A 16,876-nucleotide genomic window follows, 5' to 3' on the forward strand; every position below is an offset into this window, starting at 1 on the left:
CCCATTCATTATACATCCAACCAGCCACCCAGGCAGCAAATCCTCTGTATAATGGGGGAAGACATAGGTGCAGGCCAGCCTTTCATTATGATTAGAAAAGGCCTGGGAGACAGCAGGCAGAGAAAAAAAAAATATATAATTCTCACTCCTAATGCACATAAGGCTCACATTGAAGGTGCCTGGCAGCAGGTTATAGACACACAAAAACGAAGTACATGTTGTTAACTTATGGAACTCACTGCCACAAGATGTGGAGATTGTCCCTGGCTTTGATGGCTTTGGAAGGGGTCTACCCACATTCATAAGCAGTTGTCTCGAAGGCCATTAGCTCCGGTAACCAACAGAGCTGCTGTATTCAGAGTTCTATAAGACTCTGATTATGAGACGAACGGGGGCAAACGGGATTTTTTTCCTCCCTCCTGTTCTGTTTCTGACTGTTCAGAGTCAATTCAGGAAAGGGAACGCTGGGCTGGGGCGGCCACAATCAACCCCCCCCCTTCCCAAGAGACATGGAGGATGCGGTACCCTACCCTCCGCTTCTCGTTGCACTGTGTAAGCATCACGATGATTTGCGACTTCTGCTGAAGCACCATCTTCCAAAAGTCATTCCGTGTCTCTGGCAGCGGGCCTTGAGTGGCGATGTACTCTTGCGGAGAGTTGTAGCCCTAGAAGAAAAACCACAAGACATGGCTTGAGATCTTCCTCGAAAATAAGGAAGTTCTACATCTATTTGGCAACCTAGAAAAATGGATCACGTCTGCCATGAAATTTAGAGCCTTTAAAGCCATGTCCTCTGATCTATGCACCCTCTAAGCTGTGGAGTCTTGTGAGCAAAAATCCTACTTTCTGAGCTACTGGCATTAAAGTGGGGAGCGAGCCATTTGGCTACTGAATAAATTAGTTTGCTCTGGAGCCATCCTTCCCAAGCTAAGGCAAAAATGTGTGAGCCGGAGGCTAAAGAACTGTGAGCTAGTTCACACTAACTCAGCTTGGAGGGAACACTGCCTCTGATTGCCCTTGGTTGTGCAGCAGATGCTCCAAGAGGAACATGGGGAAAAAACCCAGAATGGATCATCTGGCAAAAAGGTCCCCAACGTGGTGCCTGTAGGCTCCGTGGTGCCCACAGAAACCTTTCCTGGGGCCCATAAATGTTTTTAGAAAGTGGGCGGTGCCTGGTGGGCCTTTTGCCCAGCAAGGCTTCTGATTGGCTACTGGAGATTTGATTGGCTGTGCAGATTTCTAAAAACTTTGCTTTAGCAGTAGCAGACTCTGCTGTATGACTGGAGGTCAGCTGCTGTAGCTATTCTGTGGCTGGCTCCGCCTCCTGGGGCAGCCATCTTGTGCCTGTGCCCGCTTAGGGCTCTTTAGCTTGGAGAAACGATGACTGAGCGGTGACATGATTGAGGTTTGCAAGATTATGCATGGGACAGAGCAGGTAGAGAGAGAGGTACTTTTCTCCCTTTCTCACAATACTAGAACTCGTGGGCACTCCATGAAATTGTTGAGCGGTCGGGTTAGAATGGATGAAAGGAAGTACTTCTTCACCCAAAGAGTGATTAACACTTGGAATTCACTGTCACAGGAAGTAGTGGCGGCTACAAGCATGGATGGCTTCAAAAGGGAAGCATATGGAGCAGAGGTCCATCAGTGGCTATTAGCCAGAAGGTATAGATAGGAACTCTGGGGCAAGTGATGCTCTGTCTTCTTGGTACTTGGGGGGGTCAACAGTAGGAGGACGTCTAATGTCCTGGCCCCACTGGTGGACCTCCTGATGGCACCTGGTAATTTTAGCCACTGTGTGACAGAGTGTTGGACTGGATGGGCCTTTGGCCTGATCCAACATTGGTGTCTCTTATGTTCTTATGTTCTCTTATGTTCACTGTGTCAGAATTCCAAAGGCTCAAAAAGGTTGGGGACCCCTGGTCTAATAAAACTCTGCACCATAAGGATACAGACAGACATGAAAAAGGTCATGGCTCTGCAGTCTGTAAAAAGGAGATGGTGCACATGCGGGTTGCACAGAAAAGGGAGAAGGGATTTCACCTTTCTGCTCTGTTTCTTTTATCCCCTTTTAAGATGCTGACAACAGTGCAAGGAGCCCGGTTTCGATAGGCATAACCAGGAGAGTTGCTGAAGTGTTAGCTCACCCCTCCTGTTCTTGCATGGTAGCAATCCAAATTGTGGGAGCAAGTGTAACTCACCTTATAGAGGCTGGTGGGAAATCCTGACTTTTGTCACATCTGTACTAGGAGTGTGCACCAAAAAATCGGTATTTTTCAGTTTCAGGTATACCAAACCCCAAAAATATAGGTATATACTGAGCCACACCACAGCAGCAGCACACCTCAGCAAGGGAAGGGAAGGCATTTAAAGTTTAAATATCGCCCCTTCTCTTGTTGAGGTGTACTGACATGGCAGTTTACCTCAGCACGGGTAGGGAAGGTCTGTCTCTTTAAATGCCTTCCCTTTCCTTGCTGAGTGAGCCAACATGGCAGTTTACCTCAGCAAGGGTAGGGAAGGCCTGTCTCTTTAAATGCCTTCCCTTTCCTTGCTGAGTGTGCCGACATGGCAGCTTACCTCAACAAGGGTAGGGAAGGTCTGTCTCTTTAAATGCCTTCCCTTTCCTTGCTGAGTGTGCTGACATGGCAGAGTGTGCCGACATGGCAGCTTACCTCAGCAAGGGTAGGTAAGGTCTGTCTCTTTAAATGCCTTCCCTTTCCTTGCTGAGTGTGCTGACATGGCAGTTTACCTCAGCAAGGGTAGGGAAGGTCTGTCTCTTTAAATGCCTTCCCTTTCCTTGCTGAGTGTGCCGACATGGCAGTTTACCTCAGCAAGGGTAGGGAAGGTCTGTCTCTTTAAATGCCTTCCCTTTCCTTGCTGAGTGTGCCAACATGGCAGTTTACCTCAGCAAGGGTAGGGAAGGCCTGTCTCTTTAAATGCCTTCCCTTTCCTTGCTCAGTGTGCCGACATGGCAGCTTACCTCAACAAGGGTAGGGAAGGTCTGTCTCTTTAAATGCCTTCCCTTTCCTTGCTGAGTGTGCCGACATGGCAGTTTACCTCAGCAAGGGTAGAAAAGGTCTGTCTCTTTAAATGCCTTCCCTTTCCTTGCTGAGTGTGCCGACATGGCAGCTTACCTCAGCAAGAGTAGGGAAGGTCTGTCTCTTTAAATGCCTTCCCTTTCCTTGCTGAGTGTGCCGACATGGCAGTTTACCTCAGCAAGGGTAGGGAAGGTCTGTCTCTTTAAATGCCTTCCCTTTCCTTGCTGAGTGTGCTGCCGCTGATTCGGCTGAATAAATACGCCAAAAATGCCTATAAGGTATTTTTCGGTTATTTATTTGGCTCGGTAAATACTGAGTGCACACCCCTAATCTGTACCCTAAGACAGGTCTTGAGAAGGGGCTGGAAACATTAACTTGTGGATTTGGTGCTACACAAACAAACTTCCAGCCAGTTTGGTGTAGTGGTTAAGTGTGCGGACTCTAATCTGGGAGAACTGGGTTTGATTCCCCACTCCTCCACTCGCAGCTGCTGGATGACCTTGGGCAAGCCATAACTCTGGCACAGCTGTTCTTGAAAAAGAGCAGTTTCTGTCAAGAGTTCTCTCAGCCCCACCCTACCTCACAGGGTGTCTGTTGTGGGGAGGGGAAGAGAAAGGAGTTTGTAAGCCGCTCTGAGACACCTTTGGGTAGTGAAGGGTGGGGTATAAATCCAATCACTTCTCTTCTTCTTCTATCACTCCCCTCCTTCTGCCTGGACCCTCCCCTCAATTACATATATATACATAGAATCATAGAGTTGGAAGGGACCTCCAGGGTCATCAAGTCCAACCGCCTACACAATGCAGGAAATCCACAGATGCCCCCACACCCCCAGTGACCCCTGTTCCATGCCCAGAAGATGACAAAAAAACCCCTCCAGGTTCCTGACCCCAAAGTGGCGATCAGCATTTCCCTGGGTGTGTAAGAAAGGGCCACAGAATTGGGGGGGGGGGAGGGAGAGAACACAGTAATTAATTGTTCCTAATTATTTATATTCTGTGTATACTACATGTAATTACAGAGCAGGAACTAATTAGTTTGCTCCTAATAGAGCTAATTAATTAGCTCCTAATTAATTACTGACTGCAGTCATGTTTGGAAAAACACAGCTCCTCTCCTCCCCAACAAAAGGAGATGTTATTTGTGTTCATTTCAAACAGTCCCCTAAAGAAGATTTACCAAACATGTTTGCCACCGACCAAAGTCTGCAATCATTATCCGAACGGGCAACCTAGTTTTGCTTGCCTTGGGGATGCATCCAAATATCTCCTTATTAGAGATTTTCCCTGGAACATGGTGTTGTAGTCTTAGTTATCCATTGGCTTTTCTATGAACTTTCAATACCATTTTTATATGTGATTTATCTGTCTCAAATTATATAAATCCATACTTCTGTAGCATTTCTTTAATGATAATGGATCCAAATGCACATCCAGATTTTTCAGTACTCTTCCAGGGGAAAATAGAGAGCAGAATGTATACACAGTTCCTCTCCGTGACATGGGGCTTTTCCGCATTCTGATTTTCCTTGCTTGTGTGTCCCTGTTATGGGGGGCTGGGTGTGTGTGTGTTGTTTCTGTTCTGCTTGTGTTTTCCTCCCTCTAGTGGTTGATTTGATATCACATCACTTTATGCCGGGGGTATCTCGCTGGAGATTTAGGCCCAATCTGCATTTAGCATTTGCTCGGTTGTTTTTGGAACTGAAAAAGAGGCGGTTCAAAACCACATTCAACTACACCGGACCGACACTGTACTGACTGCAGAGTCACCCCCGAATGGCCATAAAACGGCCATAAGTCTATGCAGACAGCTACCATAAAACCAGAGATCAAACAAAGTGAAAGCAGCATGCAGTCTGGACACTGCCATAAAATGTGAGTCAATCAAAGTGAAAGTGGCATGCAATGTAGACGGGGAATTTCTGTTCCAGTGTGGGTTCGGTATAACAGCGGAGCAAATGCTAGATGCAGATTGGGCCTTAAAGCGCAGGGTTTTATGCCAGTCATAAAGTGATGTGATATCGCATTGACCACTAGAGGGAGCAAAACACATGTGGAACAGAACCTTCCCCCCCCCCCCAAGCAACAGGGACACACAAGCAAGGAAAATCAGAATGCGGAAAAGCCCCATATCACGGAGAAGAACTGCGTATGCATTCTGCTCTCTATTTTCCACTGGAAGAGTACTGAAAAATCTGGATGTGCATTTGGATCCATTATCATTACAAAAATGCTATGGAAGTATGGATTTATATAATTTGAGACAGATAAGGTTTCCCTTGCTCGAAAGCCAGTCGAATCCGACTCTAGGGTTGTGGTGCTCATCTCCGTTTCCAAGCCGAAGAGCCAGCGCTGTCCGAAGACGTTTCCGTGGTCATGTGGCCTGCATGACTAAACACCACGCTGTTACCTTCCCACCGAAGCGGTACCTATTTATCTACTTGCAATTTCTTGCTTTCGAACTGCTAGGTTGGCAGGAGCTGGAACTAGAGACGGGAGCTCACTCCGTCATGCGGCACACTCGGGTCTCGAACTGCTGAACTACCAACCTTCCACAGCCTGCAGTTCAGCGTCTTAACCACTTGAGCCACCGCAGCTCCTTTGAGACAGATAAATCACGTATAAAAATGGTATTGAAAGTTCATAGAAATTCTCAGTGGATTATTAGAAGGACGCCAAAGGTATGCAGCAGAACTATGGAAGAAGTGCAGAAAAGAATGATTGACTCCCACCCATGCCTACTGCAAACCAGGATTTCAAACTGGGAACAAGCCACTGTTTCCAAGGTTCGAATGTAATGCCAAACAATGAGTTGCTGCAAAGCAGAAAAAATGGGAGGAGGAATCAGTTGAGTAAGCCTAAAGATCCTTCCACGTTCCTACTATCTCAAACTACCCTTCCATCTGAACCAAGACGGGATAGCTCTAGAACACTGCTTGCCTCATTATATGTAGTTCTGCCCTTACGTAGGCACTCGGGGACATTCTTAGGAGAAGGGCAAAACCTGCCCCCGGAGGCCCTAATACCTGAGAATCCCTATCTGTATAACCCCATCCTGATTTTAGTTCCTTGGTCATGGTAGGGCAGGACTGAACGCTGGGAACCGGCTTTGAAATGGAGCGATAACCCTTAATCTCTCATGGGGTTTGGTTTCCTGTCCACAGCCTCCCCCCACAAACCATCATCATCATCACGGCTCCTTAGGCTGATCTAAGTCTGATTCACTTACAGGGATATAGTTGGCATTGATGTAATCGGAGCCTTCTTCTTCGTTCATGGAAGCCAATCGGACACGGCTGAAGTCATCTGCGAAAGGAGAAAGAGGCAGAGGCAGACTGAAGCACACGCGGGCATGGAGAACTCCTAATTCAACCTCAGAAAGCTGAATGTAAATGTCCTGCTGGCCCGCCAGCTTCACCAATGCTTCAGTGAACTCACAAGCCCATCCAATGAGAAGACTCTTTGATTGCTCCCACCGCCACGAACCTTTATTCGCAGTCTCCAGGAGCCCACTGAAATCACTGAGAAGACGCACGAGTGCTGCAGAGCAGCCCCCCACCACCACCCCGTTCATTATTAACGAGTGAATATATTTCATTTCCTGTACCTCTTCCCCATAGGTAAAGCCACTTTCTCAGTAGAGGAAAAGGTTACATTTATATGTAGAAGAATTAAAAAACGCAAAGGGAAAAGAGAGAAGGAGCCAAATGTGTGAAGGAAGGGAGATGCCTGATGTTGTTGAATGGCTTGTGTGTGTGTTATAGTGGCTTGTGTTTCAGACTGTGTTTTTAAATTTAAAGAGCAGGATTCTGAAGAGGCGGCGTAGAAATCTCCTAAGCAAATAAATAGAATACAAGCTCACTCGGTGTTCCGGCACTGAGGTCTCATGCCGCCTAGCAACTGGCTGATACCTGCAAGCAGACTCTGTGTGTGTGTGTTGGGTATTCTTAATTTTAAAGCAAATCAGCAATCAGTAGAGTATTAAAGAGGCAGAGTCCATGGTGTGTTTAAAAGAATAAAAGTTTACTACAACCTAGCATGGGGAAAAGGTACACGGGATGAAAAATAACAAACAGCTAATATTCCTACATCCTTACAGCTAGACTGAACATGGCAGAAGAGAGCGAAGACTAACTTCTTCTTCTTACTCAGGACAAAGAACCATAAAATGCGAATACTTGGCACTTTGGTCTCCAATCAGAACAACAAGCTAGATATGAACTTCCCGGGCTTTCTAACTCTCTAAACAGATTGGTCACAAACAAACATGTGATTTAACAAACATCATTAACCCAGTAAATACTGAAGAAGTGTTTTAACTTGTAACATCCAACAGTGTGCCTCCCCAAAATGGAGTCCCGAGAAGAAAACCACCCCATGTGCAGCATGGGGGAGGAGCCATATTTGGCCGAAGCCGCCTGAGGAGCCGCCTCACGTGACCGGCTTGCCACACAGAATTGCTAGCCGCATTTTAAGTAACTGTCCAGGCCTTCCTCCGAAGTTGGGAGGCTGGAGGGATCTCCACAGGCCGGCTGTTGTGTCACAAGATTGCTTTAAAAAAACACCCCATCCTGATGCCGATGACCGGGACCAGTGTTAACATACTGCCAAGAGTCCGCTGCTCAAAGCCAACTCGGCAGGTGAACCCTCAGAGAGCGACTTACAAGGCAGGATATTCGTGTAGCGATTTTTACTGCGATTCATAGGAAGGTCAGCCGCAAAGTGGGGGATATCCAGGCCAATCAGCTTCAATTCCTGTGGGTGACACAAAATAAAGGCCACCGTTAAGCCAACCTGTTTCTTCTCGGTTTGTGGACTTGTGATCCACAGTGGCGTCACGCCCCAATCTAAGGTGGGTCTAGGGTTGCCAACTCCAGACTGGGAAATACTTGGGAGATTTGGGAGGGCAGTGCCTGGGGAGGGTGGGTTTTTGGAGACAGGAGGGAGCTCAGCGAGGATCTAATGCCACAAATTCTCCCCTAGGGGAACTGATCTCTGTGGCCATAAGAACATCAGAACATAAGAAGAGCCCTCCTGGATCAGGCCAGTGGACCAGCCTAGTTCCGCATCCGGTCACATGACAGTGGCCAACCACTTGCTCTGGAGGGCCAATGTGCATAGAGGCCGCCAAGGGGTCTTCCCTGATCTTGCCTCGTGACACTGGTACTTAGAGCTTTGCTGCCTCTGAATGGGAGTTCCCTTCAGCCACCCTGGCTAGTAGCCCCTGGCCGACCGCTCCTCCATAAGTCTGCTTTTAAAGCTGAAGTCTGGAGACCAACTGTAACTTGAGGAGAAGCTCAGGCCTCGCCCGGAAGTTGGCAGCCCTAGATGGCACCCACCATGGGAAGGTTGTACCCCATTTCCTCCCAGGAAGAACACTAGCAAGGAAAGACCGGCTGGATATAAATGTCCCCAGCTGGATATAAATGCTGACATTCTCTGGCTGATCGCCTTTTTTTTTAATGTTCCCTGTACCACCCCCACCACCACCCCCGGGATGTCTTTTAGTGGTTTATGAACCCGAGGGCAGGGCCCTGTGTTTTGGTAAAATTTCCATTGTAGAATATCAATATGGAATCAAATGTAGGGAATTTAACATGCTTTCTCCCACATCCAGTCTAAAGCAATACATCTCAGAAAGTCTGAACATTTGTTTTACCATCTTTTTCTGCAGCAGTTGCAGAGAGAGTTCGGACTGAGTTTCCCAGCATGGGCTTACCTCAAACTGCAGGGAGAATTTGTAATCGGAATCTTTTGCCATGTCCTTGATGTAGCTGTCAAAGTCATCCAGCTGGACGGGGCTTTAAAACAAACCACACAGAGAGAAAGAGAACGTGTCGGTCATTCACAAAAACCACCATCTGGTAATCAAGCGGTGGAGCTGAATTGTGATCCAGTAGGCCAGGATTTGGAACAGAGAAGCTCTACTAAGAAAGTGTCACATATTTGATAGTAGTGTCCAGAAAGGGGGGGGGGATCCAGGTAAGTCCAGTACCTGGGGGCCATGGGAAGTAGACTGGCCACAATGGAACCACAGCATGGTCAAACAGGGAAAACATAGGTATCTCTAGGAACCCCCAGAAACTCTATGGTAGAACCATAGAGTTTCAGGTGATTCCTAGAGCTACCCTCAGTCATTCCGGGAGAATGGTAAGACTACAGAGTCACCCCCCTTTAAAGGGATGCCGCTGGCCCTACAAAGGCTTGGTGCTGTCTTGGGATGGGTCGAAGGGATGGAGGGCTGGGCTGTGGCCACGGAACCCTCTGCCGCCATTCTCAACAACTTGCAAGGAGAGAGTCCCTTGTGAGAGGCCAGAGATGGCCAAGGGACATGTGCAGTTGGCCAGTCTGCCTTAAAAGGGTGAAATCTAACCATCTTCCAGGGCATGTTCGTCTTCTCTGTGCAGGGGAGGGGCTTTGTTTGCATGAAGCACCATTTAAACATGTCAGCCCCCACCTACAGTCTGAAGGCAGAGCAGGGCTGGATTAAGGCCAACTGATGCCCTAGGCATGGCCCAACAACGGTGCCCCTCGGCCCTTCCATTGCTTAACTGACAAGACATTAAAATGGAGAAGAGATTGGGTTTATACCCTGCCCTTCACTACGTGAAGGAGTCTCAGAGTGGCTTACAATCTCCTTTCCCTTCCCTCCCCCACAATCCTACCCTGAAAGGCTATGTTCATGCCTTTCATGCGAAGTTGAATCAGTAGAGCATATGTTTTTCAGTAGCCCATTCTACAGAGAGGCTTGTTTTAAAATTATTACCCCATGAGTTGACAGGATACCTGGTCACATTAATACAAACAAAGCAAGGCTTCACTGGCTTCTATCAGATAAGAATGCAGAGATTACACAGGCAGTTGCTGAGTTCTGTGCATTGATTCTTAGATTGCAGGAGTCGCATTTTAAAAGTTTTTAAATTTAGATTTTTACTCTGTATATTATCTCTGATCTCCCCTCCCCCTTTCTTATATTATGTTTATATTGTATGCTGGACTTAGGACTGTAATCATAAAACTAAACTAAACCCTTCGCCACAACAGACACCCTGTGAGGCAGGTGGGGCTGAGAGAGCTCTTTCGAGGACCTGCCCTTGAGAGAACAGCTCTGAAAGAACTTTACGACTGATCCAAGGTCACACCAGCAGGTGCATGTGGAGGAGTGGGGCACCAAACCCGGTTCTCCCAGATTAGAGTCCGCGCTCCTAACCACGACACCAAACTGGCTCTCATTAAGATTCAATAAGTGCTGAAGGCGAAATAAGAGATGTAAAATCTTCCAGTCTATCCCCCACAACTATATTAAATATAAACTTTAAAAAAAAAATCACACTAAATAGCAGTAAGCAATGTAAGCAAAAAAACCCCACCCTCTGTGCCCCTCCCCCCGGTTGCCCTAAGCACGTGCTTATTTTGCTTAACAGTTAATCCAGGGTTGAAGCACAGGTGTCCTGACTCAGCCACCGTTTGCAACAGTCAGGCCTTAGGGTTAGATCCAGAGAAACGCTTCCGTGGGCACACAGACTTCGGCATTTCCCAGCCCTCTTCTACCAAGGCAGCCCGAAATGCTCCCCGAAATCCTGTTTTAGGGGAAGTTTCTTCCCAAGGGCAAGATTTCAGGGATATTTTGTGCAGCTGCTGCAGGGAGAAACGAGGAAACTGCTCTCAGTGGGAGGACGTCCTTTCGCCATAGACACAGTCATATGAATCCAAGCCTGTGCCATTTCTTCTAGCGGCATGCAGTCACGAGGCCGCCTCCGGGCTGGCTTCGGGTGTAAATTCACCCTAATTTATTCTATCTATATCCTAATTAATGGAAACGAGGCAAATGGTTTCTCTTGCCTCGTTACCGTGTTCTGATCCTCAAATGCTGATGCATGTGTCGCCACTTCCCCTCCCGGTTTCCTGGAAGCAACAACCCACCCCCCCTCCAAGGCGTTCTGTCTCTTATCAACAGTTAATTGCTCCTGTTTACCTGCTAGCAATAATGATCCAGTGCACAATTAGCGACTCCGTGTTGAAAGGGGAACAGAACTGATAACAGATCCGTTCCAGAGGCTTGTCACAGTTCATCACTGTTAACTAAAGGCACGGCACTGTTGGAATTGCTAACACGAGCTAATTGATTTTTCCCCAGCGGCTAATTTTCTACTGCTCGGGAACATTTTTATCATGTGCTATCTGCCGGGGAAGACAAAACAGAAAACAATTTCTCTTGGTTCCGTGTGATCCTCTTTTAGAAATTGGCCCGGGGCTTCAGACTTTTAGGAGTCTCTAGCCAAGAAATCAGCAGTGGTTCCCCCAAGTCTAGCACTTGCCCTTAAAACAAGAGGGAAACAGAAGAAAAAGACGAGATTGGATTTATACCTTGCCCTTCCCTCGGAGCCTCAGAGCAGTTTACACTCTCCTTCCCTTCCTCCCCCCACAACAGACATGCTGTGAAGTAGGTGGGGCTGAGAGAGCGCTGAGAGAACTGCTCCCGAGAGAACAGCTCTGAGAGAACTTTGACTGACCCAAGGTCACCCAGCTGGCTGCATGTGGAAGAGTGGGGAATCAAACTCGGTTCTCCAGATCAGAGACCGCTGCTCTTAACCACTACACCAAACTGGCCCAGCAGGTTCACAGCACAATCCTGAACAGAGTTACACCCTCCTACGTCCACTAAAGTCAAGAGGCTTAGAAGGGTGTGACTCTGCTTAGGATTGCACTGCGAGAGAGGCCAAGCAGCTGAAGGCCAAAACCCTGACAGGAGACGCACGGCTGCCGCTGAAAACGTCAGCCCTGTGTATCCTCCTCCCCTTCACACCTTTAACATTCAGTATTATGAAAATGTGGGAAATTACACCACCGCTCTGGCAGTTGCCCCACCCCCACAAGTAGCAGCCAATGAAGTCCGGATGGAGAAATTTGTAGAAAGCTGCTTCATACCAGGTCAGACCCTTGGTCCTTCTAGCTCAGCATCATCTGTGGCTCACACACAGAACAAGGACTTTCTCTATCGCCTAGAGGCCTTGGATGCCAGGGATTGAACAAAGCACATGCTCTACCACTGAGCCACATCTGGAGAATGGCGCCACAGAAAGCTGGGGCAGGGTTGCCAGCCTCCAGGTGGAGCCTGGAGATCTCCCAGAATTACAACTTATCCCCAGTTTACAGAGATCAGTTCCTCTGGAGAACATGGCTTCTCTGAAGGTTGGAATCTACGGTATTGCACTATACTGAGGTCCCTCCCCAAACCCCACACTCCACTGCCAAATCTCCAGAAACTTCCCAACCCAGAGTTGCCAATCCTGGAGGGCGGACTCTATGGCATGATACCCCACTGAGGTTCCTGTCTTCCCCGGGCTCCACCTCCAAATCTCCAGAAGTTTCCCAACACGGAGCTCACAGTCGTACCCCCGATCCCCCACCAGTGGCCAGGAGGGGACCTGGCAAGCCTAGGCTCACTACTGGGCTAAAAGGACCATTGGTCCCACTCAGTATAAGGCTGTTCCATCTATCATAAGTTATTGCAGGTGACATTAGAGGCCTTGTGATTTCAGGAGGATGCCTGTGCAAATAAGCATTATTTTCATTCGTTTGTGCGAATATTTACAAAAATGGGCATACTTGGTCAGCTTTCTCTTCTTCAGACCATTTTTACTCCTGAAAGAAAAACAAACAAACAAAAAAGCGTCAGTGCCATTAATAGACGGCCATCTTTTCCCCAGTCGGTGATTTCCTTTCGAATTTTCATTAGCCACCTTCTGGATCTCTGAATAAGTAAATCAGGGAGCTTTAACAAGGGATATGTTTACCATCGACATTTTTTATATACACTGGGGAACGTTCGATGATTAGCAGGCTGCGAGCTTCAACATGCACATCTGTGCAATTGAATGATTAAAACCTGCCAGGTTTTCAAAGTGTTCCAAATCAGGGAAATCGCTACCTCTCAGGGACAGATTTTTACATAACAGTCTTGTGTTCGAAAAGTACCTTGGCTTAAGCCAAGAAACAATTAGTTCCTATAAGGAGGGGGAACCCCTCTTAGCACTAGCAACATTAATGCCCTGTGAATATCGATTATTCATTTAGCGTGGTTTTCAAAGTGTTCCAAATCAGGGAAATCGCTACCTCTCAGGGACAGATTTTTACATAACAGTCTCGTGTTCGAAAAGTACCTTGGCTTGAGTCAAGAAACAATGAGTTCCTATAAGGGGGGGGAACCCCTCTTAGCACTAGCTACATTAATGCCCTGTGAATATCGATTATTCATTTAGCGTATTTTTATCCCACCCTTCCTCCAAGGAATTCAAGCCAGCATACATTGCGCTGTGTTCCTTCGTTTTATCATCGCAACAGCCCTGTGAGGTAGGTGAGGCTGAGAAAGAATGAGTGGGGAAAGGGGGTGTGTGGCTCAGCAGCAGAGCATCTGCTTGGCATGCAGAAGGTCCCGAGTTCAATCCCCAGCATCTCCAGCTAAAAGGATCAGGTGGCTGGTGATGTGAGACTTCCACCTGAGACGATGGAGAGCCGCTGCCAGTCTGAGTGGACAATACTTGACTTTGATGGACCAAGGGTCTGACTCAGCGATTGGCAGCTTCCTCTGACTGGTCCAAGGTCACCCAGTGAGCTTTATGGTAGAGTGGAGACTTGAATCTGGCTTTTCTTGTTAGTAGTCCAGCACTCTCACCACTCACTGGCTCCAATACCTAGCTCACCCCTGCCTCCCCCCCCCCAAAGAAATGCAGCCGCGGAGCCAACGTTTCGTCCTCCATCTCACAGCAAGACAGAAAAGAGAGACGTTGGCTTTGAAGCACCTGAGCGAACGCAGCAAGACATGAACAGCTGCCGTTAAGGAAGACCCAAACGTTTAAAAATGACTTACCAAGGGTTAATATAAAATGCCAAGAGATAATCAGTCCAGAGGCATGAAGGTAACAGAGTTAGGAAAGCAAATACACTCCTACGCCTGTGAGTATTAATAGACAACATACACAGAGATTAAAAAATAAATTAGCAAGGAGGATTAGTAAAACAAAACAGACGCAAAGAAATGCAATACACAGCATATCAGACAGAGGCAGGGGGCCGCGTGTCGTCTCTGATTACGTGGCCGCGCCGAATGAGCCCCGAGACTGAGATCAGGCTGAAAATCCAGCGTCCTGAAATTTCGTTACGTCAAAAAGGAAGCACCGCAAAAGGCGAGGATGCTTCTGACACCACTGTGGGCAGGATTGCGGCTCAGGTTTCTAGTCCCTGTGAAAGCACATGAGGCAGCCAATACCTGGTGAACCTTCACAAGCCAGAGGGGCAGGAGGGGTTCCAGACGCTTCCCTGCTCACAGAGCTCCTTTCCCCTCCTCGTGACTCACAGGAGCAGGCTCGACTACGTCTGCCTAATAAGCGCACGCGTGCCTCATTTGCATATTATGCCATTTGCTACATCGCACTGTTTTTAGAACAGCATGTGGGTTTCTCCCCCCCCCCCTTTTCCTTTTTTTGAAGCACAGAGCCCACACAGTCCTGGACACGTGACACAAAGTAAAGGAATAAAAGTATCCAGAGCATTAAGCAACTGGCTGTGCTGGGTCCTGAAGAGCAGATACTGAGGATCACCCCCAAAAGAAAGATCTAGGCATGCAAAGGGCGCACGCATCAATCTTTTCCTCTCTCCCAGTAGGGCAACAAGAGTCAGAAGACCGGGACGCCATGGCCCTGGTGCAAACTGGAAACAGGGCAACCCATTCAAATGGCACTCGATTAAGTCACCTTCTTCTTAGCAATATGGATGCACCAAAGCATCTTTTGCAAGGTGGCAGATAAAAAGAAAACAAGGAGTGCGGAGGCTTAGTGTGGGCAGCAGGTAAGGCAGAAAGGCAGGGTTGAAGTTTCCCCCTAAGAACACAGCCTATCACAGTAAAACATATAAAACAGTAAAACATATTCAGTGTTCAATACTGCTAGCAAAGGGAGAGGAAGAACTCAGAGATAGGTAACGTGGGGTAGAAGCCGGCAAGGTTTTTACAAAGCAGGAGCAGTCTAGCTCAGCAATAAGGAACTGGGGCCACAATAACTTTATAAGTCTACAACTACTTGCCCCAAAATGGCTCTTCCTGGGTGGGGGGGAGCATAAACGGAAAGCATAATCCAGACATACAAATTTCATTGGAAGTGAAACTTCCAAGCTATTCCCTCCAGTAAGGGTAAAACTCTGTCTCTATGCAACTGTTCTTAAGAAGAAGGAAGAAGAGAGGTTTACTTTTATAAGCACGTTTTTAATGCCAAACCAGGCAGCTTCAAGGCTATGGTTTTCCTAAAAAATAAAGTAAACATGGAAGGGGTGTGTCAAAAATCCAAATCATAAATCTGCGCTTGAATAACAGCAACGTTACTTGGGAGAACCATGATCTGATCACCTGGCATTAGCAATAAGAAGTTGCTCACTAGCTCTCTCTCTGTGTCTGGTCAGGGGCTGTGGCTCAGTGGCAGTGCATCTGCTTTGCACACAGAGGGTCCCGGGTACAATCCCCGGCATCTCCAGTGAAAAGCACCTGGTAGCAAGTTACGTGAAACACCTCCAACTGACCTTGGAGAACCGCTGCCTGTCCGAGTAGACAGTACATCTTGAAAGCCCAAAGGTCTGACACAGCTTCATGTGTTCACGATTTGAATCAGGACTGCAAATGCAGCATTCAGGTGACAGGTTGCTATTAGCCCCAGTCCATCTAGTCCAGCACCCTGTTTTGCACAGTGGCCAACTGGTTCCTCTGGAAGGCCAACAACAGGGCATAGAGGCCGAGGCCTTCCCCGATGTTGCCTCCTGGCACTGGGATTCAGAGGATGACTGAATGTGGAGGCTCCCTCAGTCACCAATCAATGTTCCCTCTAAGCTGTGGAGTCTTGTGAGCAAAAATTCTACTTTGTGAGCTCCTAGCATTAAAGTTGTGAGTGAGCAATTTGGCGGCTGCATAAATTAGTTGGCTCTGGAGCCATCCTTCCTGAGCTAAGACAAAAATGTGTGAGCCAGAGGCTAAAAAACTGTGAGCTAGCTCACATTAACTCAGCTTAGAGGGAACACTGGTCATCATAGCTAGTAGCCACTGACAGACCTCCATACATCTGTCTAACTCCCTTTTAAAGCCATCTGTTCCTGTAGCCATCACTACATTCTCTGCCAATGAAATCCACATTTTAATCACTGTTAAGAAGTATTTTTATGTAATTCAGATGTTTGTCTTTTCCCCTCTTTGGGGTGGAGCAGAGAGTAAACTCCCTGCCCCAGTGCCATGGCTTGGTTTGGTGTAGTCGTTAAAAGCAGTGGACTCTAATCTGAGAGAACTGGGTTTGATTCCCCACTCCTCCACATGCAGCTCCTGGATGACCTTGGGTCAGTCACAGTTCTCTCACAGCTGTTCTCTCAAGGGCAGTTCTCACAGAGCTCTCTCAGCCCCACCTACCTCACAGGGTGTTTGTTGTGGGGAGAGGAAGGGAAGGAGGCTGTAAGCCACTCTGAGACTTTGAGTGAAGGGCAGGGTATAAATCCAGTCTCTTCTTCCTTTTCTTCTTCAGTTTAGTCCCAACTTTTCAATGCTTGATGGACCCAGAGGGAACCTTTTTCTCCAGCAGCCCATGATGATTTTCTCAATCCCTCAACTTTGCTGCCTAACTAGAAATGGTGGGGTTGAATCTGGGACCTTCTGCATACTGTGGAAAGTGCCATTAAGTCACAGCCAACTTACGCCGACCCTGTAGAGGTTTCAAGGCAAAAGATGTTCAGAGGTGGCTGCCATGGCCTGCCTCTGCGTAGCAACCCTGGGGGCTCTTTTTGTAGCAGGAACTCCTTTGCATATTAGGC

The 16,876-nt window shown here is 47.7% G+C and overlaps 1 protein-coding gene across 1 annotated transcript in view; it reads right to left on the reverse strand.

Moving 5' to 3' along the window:
• PTPRO (protein tyrosine phosphatase, receptor type O) overlaps positions 1–16,876 on the reverse strand; it is a gene marked incomplete at its 5' end in the record, with an annotated part of 101,965 nt that overhangs the window by 31,353 nt on the left and 53,736 nt on the right. Inside the window, 6 exon segments of the mRNA XM_015415533.1 lie at positions 531–665; positions 6,267–6,343; positions 7,702–7,792; positions 8,757–8,838; positions 12,647–12,682; positions 13,908–13,991. Of these exon segments, the coding sequence (XP_015271019.1) occupies positions 531–665; positions 6,267–6,343; positions 7,702–7,792; positions 8,757–8,838; positions 12,647–12,682; positions 13,908–13,991 (505 nt within the window).

The sequence above is a fragment of the Gekko japonicus genome, unplaced genomic scaffold, assembly GCF_001447785.1.
Source record: "Gekko japonicus isolate JY-2015 unplaced genomic scaffold, Gekko_japonicus_V1.1 scaffold1846, whole genome shotgun sequence".
NCBI classification, from domain to species: Eukaryota; Metazoa; Chordata; class Lepidosauria; order Squamata; family Gekkonidae; genus Gekko; species Gekko japonicus.